At 51.2% G+C, this 11,546-nt stretch overlaps 1 protein-coding gene across 2 annotated transcripts; it reads left to right on the top strand.

Moving 5' to 3' along the window:
* Window positions 1–2,018: 2,018 nt before the first annotated feature.
* On the top strand, window positions 2,019–10,685 carry LOC131814751 (tubulin alpha-8 chain). 2 transcript variants are annotated; one of them, XM_059146003.1, is made up of 5 exons: window positions 2,019–2,106; window positions 3,717–3,939; window positions 5,334–5,482; window positions 7,678–8,358; window positions 10,290–10,685. In XM_059146003.1, exons 1-5 carry the CDS (start codon window positions 2,104–2,106, stop codon window positions 10,581–10,583), a joined length of 1,350 nt encoding a protein of 449 aa, XP_059001986.1. In that variant the 5' UTR covers window positions 2,019–2,103; the 3' UTR covers window positions 10,584–10,685. The 2 variants fall into 2 exon arrangements, with proteins under 2 accessions (XP_059001986.1, XP_059001987.1); XM_059146004.1 differs by lacking the exon at window positions 2,019–2,106 and adding an exon at window positions 2,660–2,736.
* The last annotated feature ends 861 nt before the right edge of the window (window positions 10,686–11,546 follow it).

The raw sequence follows: 11,546 nt of genomic DNA, 5'->3' as shown, positions 1-11,546 counted from the left end.
TCATGATCCCAGAGTCCTAGGATCAAGCCCCACATCAGGCTCTCTGCTCAGCGGGGAGCCTGTTTCCCCTCTCTCTCTCTGCCTGCCTCTCTGCTTGTGATCTCTCTCTCTCTGTGTCAAATAAGTAAAATAAGATCTTAAAAAAAAAAAAAATCTAAGCTTTGCAGTCATCTAGATGACAAAAATAAATCCAAACACCTTATGAGAGAACTGATTTTAATCTGTGTTCTATAAAGAAGCACATTGTCAAGAGAGGTTGGTTTGTGTCATTTCCACAAATAACACAGGATTACTGTTGCAAATATAGTTTTATTTGGGGGTAAAGCCCACTCACTGTATTCAATAATGAAACGGAAGGACATTTTGAACCAGCAGATGCTACAAAGCTGGTAGAATGAATATCTAATAGGACCAGGCAAGGAAGAGATGATGGTGTGGAGTTTATGCTTTTTGAGTTTATGGCCAGATCGTTTCATTTTAATCACTGATATGCCCACATTCAGTAAGATGTAACATTTGAGTTGTTTTGCTTGGGCCAGTGACAGACAATGAATAACTATGACTTAGCTTTGTATATCCAAGGGTTTTCAAATTACCTCTTTGAATGTTCAACCACACTCTCTCACCTTATCCCTTGACCAGAGATAACCACTTTAAAGCGAGCAGCCTCATAAAATACAAGGGTTGGGATCAAAGAACACACTTCAGAGTTTGAAGTTAACCTTTGCACCCTGAATTTAAATCACCAAGCCACCTAGACAAACATTTAGTCTCAAAAACATGTCAGAACACTTTTGAACAATATGTCTGGAGTCTTATAGAGAAACAAGTGGAGGAATCCAGGGGGCAGCTGATCTGATGTCACACTGGTGAGTGACACAGTAACTTTAAATCTTCATGAGTTGTATCAACAGAAAGTCATTGCAGCTGCAGATTTTCCTAAAGCAACAATTCAAATCTCCAGGACTGACTGGCATAATCTGGGTGCAGTCGCCTTGCCAGTGGGAAGTGAGAACAGGAGGTGACAGATGCTTCAGACTCCTCTGGAATGTGCTGAACAAATATTAAGGTAATCTTTGTGGGGTGTCCAGATATTTGATTAAACCAAATGCCAATTAACCCTCCCAAGCTAGGAAATGGGCTAATTTGTTTCACTTAGGTATTTAGAAGACCCCATCTCAGACAGCTAAGAAACAACTGAAGGAAAATGTGTGTATGCCCTTTCGCATGGAAATATATGAAATCACCACCAGGAGAAAAAAAAAAATACAGAAGTAACATCTATGACTGCCTGAAATACTGCTTATCACATCACTCTTCTAATCACTGGCCCTCAAAGGTGCTCCACAGCCAGTGGAATTATGTGCAAACTCTTCAAAGTAGCATCCATGTTCACCCTACAAGTCCTCTTCAATGTGCTTTACCCAGCTTGGACCCCCTGCTCTCTCGCAATCGGAGTCACCTGATCTGAAGCGCTTGCCGCAGTGAAAGGGAGGTAAATTGCAATTACCTGCGCCTGGAATGCTCTCTCCCATACCTGCCTGTCCAACCCTCCCCCACCCTTGCTGCCTTTTGAGCTCTCAGCACCTGGTTCTCATCACAGCATCTTTCCTTCTCTAGCGGTTGCTGAGCTCCAGTCTGCGCCACCGTCCAAGGTTTATGCACTTTTCGAACTAGGTCCGCCGCGTTACCCGTAAAATGACTTAAGGCAACAAAGAAACAAATGCGTTTCTCCAAAGCGCCAACCTCTCAGATCCAGCACACGCTCCAAAAGAGGGGACGAGGGTCGATCGGTCCGGGAGGACTCGGATCCCCAAGGCTTTCCCTCCCTTTGGCTTTACAAACTGCCCAATGACCTGCTAGGGCGGGGATATTTCATGAGCGCCCGCCCAATAACGGAGAGGGGGGCGGGCCTCGCTGGGAACTCGGCCCAATGAGAGGCGCGGAGGGGGCGGGAGCCCCGCCAGGAGGCATGGCTGGCGGCTGGGCGGGGATATATAAGCCCCAGCTAGCCGGACTGCTCGGGGATTCTTAGTGTTGCTGGAGACCCGTAACGCGTCTGCAGCCAACGACCCTCCGCAAGCATCACTTGTCAGAACAGCCATGGTGAGAGGGAGCTGGGGGCACTGGTGGAGTCCACGGGGAGGGGGGTGCTGCGCGGGAAAGAGCGTGCTGGGGGCGCCCGAGGGTCCCGGGTAAAGGGCCAGTTGCGCGGGAAGGAGGGGAGGTCGGGCAGTCCGGGGTGTGTTGGGGGTTTGGGGTGGTCACGGCGACCACGGCGTGGGGGGCTGTGCGGAAGGCCGGGGACGCCCGCCGCGTCCGAGCGCTGGTCTTCTGAGCTCCTTGCCCGGGAGAGGCGGGGAGGGGCGGACGCGAGCTGGAGAAGTTTTGCGCGCTCCGGCTGCAGAGGGGAGGGAAGGGCGCGGGGCCGGCGGGGCGCCAGCGTGGTGAGGTCTGTCCCGCGCTGCGCGCAGCCTGGGGGCCCCCAACCCCGGCAGGGCTGGGCAGCGCGCTTCGGAGTCTGGAGCGTGGACCCGCCCCAGTTTTGTCCCGCGGCAGTCCGGGACAAAGGGGCGCCCGCCCCCAGCTGCAGTCCCCGCCTCCCTGTGAAGTCACACTCCCGCGCTGGAGGCCGGACCCGGGCCGCTCGGCCAACTCCGGCAGGTTTCTCCAATTCTGCACTGTTCGTCTGAATGCCTTTGTCTCCCGCGGCCAGATTCCAGCCAGAAGTCTGAGGTGCACGACCTTGACCCCTCCCTGGTCAGGCATGACCGTGAGCTCCTCCTGCCGTCTCAGGAGGAATATCTTTACTTCTCTCCTAGTTGCCTAAGCCCGTGAATTCCTCCGTTAAACCGAAGAGCTAGGGGTGTGTCAGGCGTCAGGGCCTCCCAGGAATCTTTAGACCCCGCCTGTGTCCTGAGGCCCTGTAGAGGCTTGGAGGCTGTCTTGAAGGATAGCTCCTGAAATCGCTAAACTTTTGCCAGTTGTCTTAGAAGACCTCCTCCGCCTCTGGGACATATGCAAGCCCTTTCACACTCTAGACTGTGGGCTGGGGGTGAAGGACCAGAATAGAAAAGAGTCTGTCCCTTGTAGGAGTTACCTCAGGAGAGCTGAAAGGGCAGGGCGAGTCTTCTGGCTCCATCATGACCATCCAGCAGCACTTACCTAGGTTGACTGTGTACTGCGGTGGGCAGGGACAAGTGTCCAGAGTCAGGGCCTATCCCCCACCCCCCAAAAAAGGGGAGGTTGTGGATGAGTTTTCAGACTAGCTCTAACTCCAGAGCCCCTGCCTCTGTTAACCCAAAGACCTGAACTTCATCTTCTGCCCCTTCAGAAGGGGCACAGAGTCCCCACCATGGGAGACCCCTTCTCCTAGGGGTCCAGTGCTGGAGGCCCCATCTTGGTGTGCAGGACTCTGAGCTTTCCTGTCCCCGCCCCGCCCAGCACACTAGGCATTGGGACTTGGTGGCTTGGTATCGGCTTTCTTTAGTTCCTGCCCCTGAAGACCTAGGCTTTTTAGCCACCTTCGTTCTTGAGCCCTAAGGAAATGAAAAGAAAATGAGGTCGTTTGGCTTAAAGTGTGGGAAAGTCTGGAAAGGGAACCCAGGCTTTTGGGTTTTGGACCATGTAACTCACTGTCAGGCCTCAGGCTCCAGGGAGGGAACTTGCTTCCCTTCTCCATTCACACCACATCATCTCTCTGCTTCCCCCAACAGCGTGAGTGTATCTCCATCCATGTGGGCCAGGCGGGCGTGCAGATGGGCAATGCCTGCTGGGAGCTCTACTGCTTGGAGCACGACATCCAGCCCAATGGCACCATGCTCAGTGACAAGGCGCTGGGCAGCGGTGATGACTCCTTCAACACCTTCTTCAGTGAGACCGGGGCTGGCAAGCATGTGCCCCGAGCTGTCTTTGTGGACCTGGAGCCTGCTGTCATAGGTGAGTGGGCAAGGTTCCCCTCTCCAGCCTGTATTTTTCGCCAGCCCCAAAGTCAGTGGGGAGCTCTGCTTAGGGGAAAAGCTGTTGGAATGCAGGCAGCCCCCTGCCAAGAACAACTCTAAAGTCTGCTCTTTTGTCTAGACTCTGACTTCAGGAGGGGTCCTAAGGGCTTCCTGTGCCAAGAGGGTTATCAGTCAAACTGCTCTGCCCAGAAACTGCCAGATTTTTGAGTCAGGGGTCAGATGCAGAATGAAGGCTGCAGAAAAGAATGGTTATAAAAGCAGAAACTTTAAACTTACTTCCTTTTTCCTACCCACAGACTCTTGAGCTGCCTAAGGAATGGGGCATTGAGAACATTCTTAATGGCCCCTTACTCAGTCTTAACTGGAAGGGGTGGGCCCCTTAATAGGATGTGGACCTGTGGGAACTCGGCTGTTGCTGGCTCCCAGGGGGTTCTCTGCTTCCTTCTTTCTGCATCTGGATCCCCTCAGTTTCCTGTTCCTGAAAACTTTACCCTACCGCCTCCCTGTCTTTCTTTCTCTTTCCTCTTCTCTCTTATCTTTCTTTCTTTTCCTTCCTTCCTTCCTTGTGTCTTTCCTTCCTTCTTTCTCTCTCCCTCTCCTTTCCTTCCTTCCTTTCAGATTTAACATATTTGAAAGAGAGTGTGGGGGAGAGGGAGAAGCAGGCTCCCCACTGAACAGGGAACCCAACGAGGGGCTCGAGCCCAGGACCCTAAGACTGTGACCTGAACCAAGGTCAGACACTTAACCCACTGAGCCACCCAAGCACTTCTCCATCTCCCCATCTTTCCAAAGACCGTTTTGTGGATGTTAAACTGTGGAGTGGGTTTTCTGCATTAGTCTGTGTTCTAGTCCCAGTCAAAAGTCTTTGAGGGCGCCTGGTTGGCTCAGTTGGTTGAACGACTGCCTTCAGCTCAGGTCATGATCCCAAGGTCCCAGGATTGAGTCCCACATCGGGCTCCCAGCTTCCTGTGGAGTCTGCTTCTCCCTCTGACCTTCCCCCCTCTCATGCTCTCTCTCACTCTCTCTCAAATAAATAAATAAAATCTTTAAAAATAAAAAAAAAGTCATTGAGATTCCCCTAGACCCCCTCTGATTCCTCACCAAGTAGAAGTGGCTATGAGGGAAGGCGCTGTTAAAGGGGCCCCCTGACTTACCCCTCTCAGGCCCAGGGAGGACTAACTAGACTTTGGAAGGGGGTCTCTGGAAGGCCTTTTGCCATTCATGCTCCCTTTTGCAGTTTTACCTAGGGGAGCTTAGCTTAACAGCGTAAATCCTAGCACCTGTGTCCATGCAGCAGAGGTCCTGGCACCTGTGTCCTCGTGGGGGATGAGACCAGCCTCTCTTACCTTTGCCCTCTTTCTTCCCCTCAAGATGGGGTAAGAACTGGCATTTATAGGCAGCTCTTCCACCCTGAGCAGCTGATATCTGGCAAGGAGGACGCTGCCAACAACTATGCCCGAGGCCACTACACTGTGGGGAAGGAGATCATCGATCTTGTGCTGGAGCGAATCCGAAAACTGGTGAGCAGACCGAGCGCCCTTGACACCTTCAGGAGTTCGATGTGTCCTGACTCTCCCTTCCTGGCCTGGGAGGCTGGACACGTGTGGAAGAAAGGGAAACCGCAGATCTGTGGCCGTGGCCCGGGCCGTGGTGTCCTGATGGCTCCTTTGGCTTGTCTATCCTCGCCTGCCCCTAGGGGGAGCTGCGTGTCCCGGGTGTGGATCTAGGGTTAGGAGCCGGAATAACTGGTTCTGCCTGAGTCTCTGGGCTCCTTCGTGGCTGGTTCCTAGCTTTGGCAGGTCCAACCGTCCAATCCAAGCCGCCTTTGAGCTTTGATCCCTCTCTGCCCCCAGCGAGTAGGTATAAGCTGCTTTGGCCGCTCAGCCTGTTCTTAGATTCCTAAGCAGAACTTTACAGCTGGGAGAGGCTCTCACTTACTGGTTAGTTTTTAACCACTTCCCAGTTTATCCCATCCCTTACCTGAGGCACTGAAAACCAGGAGCGAGGCCAAGTGGGAGCTGGTACTATGGCACTGGTCCTCTAGAGGGGACTGTCCAGACCTACTTCTGCTCACTAGTTTGGACGGAGGACTTGCCAGTCATTGACTTGAGGAATGGGATTCTGTGCTTGCAAAAACAAAGTTCCCTTTGGGCTTCAAATTTTTTCTTTCTTTTTTTTTTTAAGATTGTATTTTTTTTTTTTTTGAGAGAGCGAGAGATCCCAAACAGCAGGGAGGGGTAGAAGCAGACTCCTGGCTAAGAAGCCCAATGTAGGACTCTATCCCAGGCCCCTGGGATCATGACCTGAGCCAAAGGCAGATGCTTAACCAAGTCACCCAAGTGTCCTAGGATTTTTTAAAGAGGTTTTTGGGCTGGGGGGTGTGGGGAGGAGGGGTGGTTTGCTTTTTGGGTTTTGGTTTTTGGTTTGGTGAGGTGTTTGGGATATTTTCGTTGTTGTTTTCAGTTTGCATAAAGCTTGCTTTTTGTTTAAGTGATTTTTATTGGGATATAATTGCCATAGCATTAGTTTCAGGTGTACAACAGTGATTTGCTATATGGATATATCGCAAATAAATGGAGAATTTTTATGTCCTTACTCCCTGTGCATCTGGTACACATTGATGCTCTTCTAAAAAAAATGTACATTCCATAAAGGGTGCTTTTTTGTTTGTTTGTTTTAAGATTTTATCCATTTATTTGACAGAGATCATAGGCAGGCAGAGAGAGAAGGGGAAGCAGGCTCCCTGCTGAGCAGAGAACCCAATGTGGGGCTCGATCCCAGGACTCTGGGATCATGACCTGAGCTGAAGGCACAGGCTTTAACCCACTGAGCCACCCAGGTGCCCCCAAATTGACGCTCTTCTAGTCCAAGTTCCAGCTACATCAGCAGTCAGCCCGGGTACTTGTTAAACCCGCAGGTCCCTGGGTTCCAGGCTCAAGTGCGGGGCGAGGGATCTCTATGTTCAACAAGATGCCGCCACCGCCTCCCCCGACCTCCCACTCTCTTGCAGAGTTGAGAGGGCCCAGCTGTCCGACAACAATGTTCCATCCCACCCGACCCTCCTCACCTCTCCCCTCCCACCGCCCCTCACTTGCCACTTCATGAACACAGCAACGCCCTTCGAGGTCATCTGTCCCCTAGAACTTCAAACCCCTGTAGGTGTTCTCTTCTCACCTCTCCTGAGAAGAAACAAAAGAGCATGAGAGAACTTTCTGGAGTCACAGAAATTTCTCTATCTTGATTAGTTTGGTAAGGTAGGTATACACACTTGTCAAACCGTTCATTATACCAGCAATAAGATGTAGTACAAATTGTGGTACACGTTTTATTTTGTTTATTTTATTGATTTTGTTGTGTTTGTTTTCTAAATACAGAAGTAAATAAAGCTGTGGTTGGGTCACAGTAGCTTTGGGGATGGAAGAGGGTTTTTTTGTTTGTTTGTTTTTATCAGAGAGAGAGAGTGAGCGAGAGCGAGCACAGGCAGACAGAATGGCAGGCAGAGGCAGAGGGAGAAGCAGGCTCCCTGCTGAGCAAGGAGCCCGATGTGGGACTCGATCCCAGGACGCTGGGATCATGACCTGAGCCGAAGGCAGCTGCTTAACCAACTGAGCCACCCAGGCGTCCCCAGAAGAGGGTTCTGTTGGGAGAAAGGGGCTGGGGAACTAGGGGGTGGGGTGGGTCACCTGCCTGCTAACGCTGTTCTCTCCTACCCCAGACAGATCAGTGCACCGGCCTTCAGGGTTTCCTCATCTTCCACAGCTTTGGGGGTGGCACTGGCTCAGGCTTCACCTCCCTGTTGATGGAGCGGCTTTCTGTTGACTACGGCAAGAAGTCCAAGTTGGAATTTGCCATCTACCCCGCGCCCCAGGTGTCCACGGCTGTGGTGGAGCCCTACAACTCCATCCTGACCACCCACACCACCCTGGAGCACTCGGACTGTGCCTTCATGGTGGACAACGAGGCCATTTACGACATCTGTCGGCGCAACCTGGACATCGAGCGCCCCACCTACACCAACCTCAACCGGCTCATTGGCCAGATCGTGTCCTCCATCACGGCCTCCCTGCGCTTCGACGGGGCCCTCAACGTGGACCTCACGGAGTTCCAGACCAACCTGGTGCCCTACCCCCGCATCCATTTCCCCCTGGTGACCTACGCCCCCATCGTCTCGGCCGAGAAAGCGTACCATGAGCAGCTGTCAGTGGCAGAGATCACCAACGCCTGCTTCGAGCCCTCCAACCAGATGGTCAAGTGTGACCCTCGCCATGGCAAATACATGGCCTGCTGCATGCTGTACCGCGGGGAAGTGGTGCCCAAAGACGTAAACGCCGCCATCGCTGCTATCAAGACCAAGCGCACCATCCAGTTTGTGGACTGGTGTCCCACAGGTTTCAAGGCAAGCTGGGAATGAAGTCGGGGGCGGGAGGGGTGCAGTGGGGGAGAGGGGAGGCGGTGAGCATGTGGCTTGTGTACCCGCTGAGAGGGAAGATTGCTACAGAGCGCCAGGCAGGACGAAAAAAGCGCTAGGGATGGAGAGATTCGGGCAAATAACAGCTTTTTTATTCTGCCCCAAATCTTGTCTTTATGAAAGGAAAAGTAGGTTTCACGTCTCTTAGCCTGGCAAATAGGCACTCCCTGGGTTTGCCAGTCGGGTTGGGATCGATCGTTCACCTGTGCCAGGAATGTACCCACCCAATACAACTCCTGCTGGGAAGAGCATGCTTCTGGAAACTCAAAAGACCTTCCATTCAGATAATGGGCAAGACATGGTCAGAAGATCTATGAATGCAGCCCCTTCCTTTTGAAGTAATGAGGAAGAATTTGTTTATGCCCTTTTCTTTTCCCGCTCCACATTCCCAGAGGGTACTGAGCAAGTTCAAGTTTTATGGGTTTTGTTCCAGGGTGAGATTAGAAAGATTAAAGGTGGCAGCTGTGGCATTTAGAAAACCCTGCCTGGTGTTGCTGTTGGTTGCAGATGTGACCATGACGGGAGGGGACACAGGGACTCCGGTGTTAAAGCTAACAGCCATGTGCTAGGACTGAAGAGCTGTCCTGTAGCTCAAAACTAGCAACCGGGGCTAGGAAGTGCGGGAGGTGAATTCTCCCAAGTCCATATTAGGAAAGCTTCAGCTACTGGGAGAAAGAATAGGCTGCCTTCAGGAAGTAGTAAGCTTGCTGTCTGGAGAGGCAGTTAAGGGGGAAGTTGACTTTTCTTTCTTTTTTTTCTTTTCTTTCTTTCTTTTTTTTTTTTTTTTTTTTTAAAGATTTTATTTATTTATTTGTCAGAGAGAGCGCGAGCGAGAGCAAGCACAGGCAGGCAGAGTGGAAGGCAGAGTCAGAGGGAGAAGCAGGCTCCCTGCGTGGGACTCGATCCCAGGACGCTGGGATCATGACCTGAGCCGAAGGCAGCTGCTTAACCAACTGAGCCACCCAGGCGTCCCACTTTCTTTTTTTTAAACGTGGAATATGAAATGTATATATTCTGAATATCTGAATAGAGCAATTTTTAAAGTAGGTTAGGTTTAGATCCAATTGGACATCTCACAAGATTTTATATTTTTAAAACTATTTTCTAAACTATAGAAAAATGGGGAGATTAGTATAATTTGCATGTACGCTGCCTCGATTCAAAATCTGACTCTCCTAGGCTTCCTTTATTTTTGCTTTGCTGACCCATTTACACTCATTTACAGGCATTTCTGACCCACTGGTCTGTTTTTGTTCCTAACAAAATTAATACTCCTCCAAAATAAGAATACCTAAGTCAATATCTGAACTTTCCCAATTTCCACAAGTATTTCTCATATCCATTTGCCAAAGTCAGGATATAATCTAGGCCCAGGCATAGTATTTGTCTCTTCATTCTTTTTTTTTTTTTTTTTTTTAAGATTTTATTTATTTACTTGACAGATCAGAAGTAGGCAGAGAGGCAGGCAGAGAGAGAGGGGAAAGCAGGCTCTCCACCCAGCAGAGAGCCCGATGCGGGGCTCGATCCCATGACCCCGAGATCATGGCATGAGCTGAAGGCAGAGGCTTTAACCCACTGAGCCACCCAGGCGCCCCTCTTCATTCTTTTAATGAAAGCAGCCACCCTTTTTCTGGGTGGTGGTTTTGAAGGGACTGGTCTTAGTGTCTTGAAAGTCCCACATTCTGGATCAGTTTGTTTCCTAATGGTGGTAAACTTGCTCCCTTATCCCTGTGTTCCTTATAGACTGGCAATGCCAGACACCAGGGGACAGCCCCTCTCCGGGCTTTGGGAGTCCTTCCATAGAACCCTTCCTGGGAACCCAGAACCAGGAGCTTACCCTCCTTGTTATTTCTTCTTAGGTTGGCATTAACTACCAGCCCCCCACTGTGGTGCCCGGGGGTGACCTGGCCAAGGTGCAGCGGGCCGTGTGCATGCTGAGCAACACCACAGCCATCGCCGAGGCCTGGGCCCGCCTCGACCACAAGTTTGACCTGATGTATGCCAAACGGGCCTTTGTGCACTGGTACGTGGGCGAGGGCATGGAGGAAGGAGAGTTCTCAGAGGCCCGGGAGGACCTGGCCGCCTTAGAGAAGGATTATGAAGAAGTGGGAACAGAGTCTATGGACGGCGAAGATGAAAGTGAGGAGTTCTAGGGTGTCCTGGCCCCTGCAATGCCCGGCCTCTCTACCTGGTTTTGTATTTCTCGTTCCACTGTTTCCCTAACCCCCTACCAATACAGTCAGTGTTGCAAGTGATGTGGAGCTCTGTGATGTGAAGTTCTGGCCAGGCACGGGCCTTCACTAACTTCCCAACATCCTCGTCGTCCGAGTTAAGGGGCAGGGCGGCCTCTGCCTCCCGGGCTTCCAGCCAGGGGGATGCCTACGGGAGGACCGATCAGACCACCCTGACACATAGGCAGGGGCTCAGGACCTGGACTGTGGGGCCTTGACTTCATGTGATGGTTCCCTGTATGTACCCCCTTATCCCAGCCACCCCCACCCCCGAGGAAAGGTAAACCTTCTAGAGGTTCTGGCAAAAGCTGCTGGAAGTTTGTCTGCCCCTAGCATTCCAGGAGAGAAAGTCTGTCTCAGTTTCAATGCCAGGAAGGAGTCCAGTATGTTGGGGTTTTTTGTTTTTTGTTTTTTGTTTTTTAACCTATCCTCCCTCCTCATGGCCAACAGAGGGCAGTAGAGGTTGAAGCCACAAGAATTGACAAGCCAATCTGCAGCAGCCATCTTAAAATTTAGGGCTCCAGCCGGATGCCATATGAAGTGAAGGCACAGGGTCCAAGAAACAGGATCCCAAAAGACGGAGTCTTTAGCTTGGGGCTGTGAACATCTGAAATACTTTTCAAAGTGCCTATGAGCCTTTTAGACAAAAAAAAGTCTATATCTTTTATTTTTAAAGAGGTCCCTGATGAGAAAGGTATGTTCTAGGACCTGGCTACATACGGTCTTAGAGATCAATGTATTAGTCAGTAGAAGGACCTAACAGGACCTGGGAGGAAAGTGGAGGGTCCCTTCTAGCATGGCCCCGGGTTCGGGGAGGTCTCTCCTTAATATGCTTGAAAGCCTCTCAGCCAGACAGGAATGTATTCTCTGAAGAGGTGGGATATC

This window comes from Mustela lutreola, chromosome 14 (assembly GCF_030435805.1).
Source record: "Mustela lutreola isolate mMusLut2 chromosome 14, mMusLut2.pri, whole genome shotgun sequence".
Taxonomy (NCBI): Eukaryota; Metazoa; Chordata; class Mammalia; order Carnivora; family Mustelidae; genus Mustela; species Mustela lutreola.
Note: the sequence above shows the minus strand (reverse complement) of the source record. Positions and strands in the feature narration are given on the sequence as shown.

Bases quoted from the DNA above. Each gene is read 5' to 3' on its own strand.
- LOC131814751 (XM_059146003.1), top strand. The intron at 5,483-7,677 runs GTGAGCAGACCG...CTCCTACCCCAG, and splicing joins TGGAGCGAATCCGAAAACTG to ACAGATCAGTGCACCGGCCT. The intron at 8,359-10,289 runs GCAAGCTGGGAA...ATTTCTTCTTAG, and splicing joins GGTGTCCCACAGGTTTCAAG to GTTGGCATTAACTACCAGCC.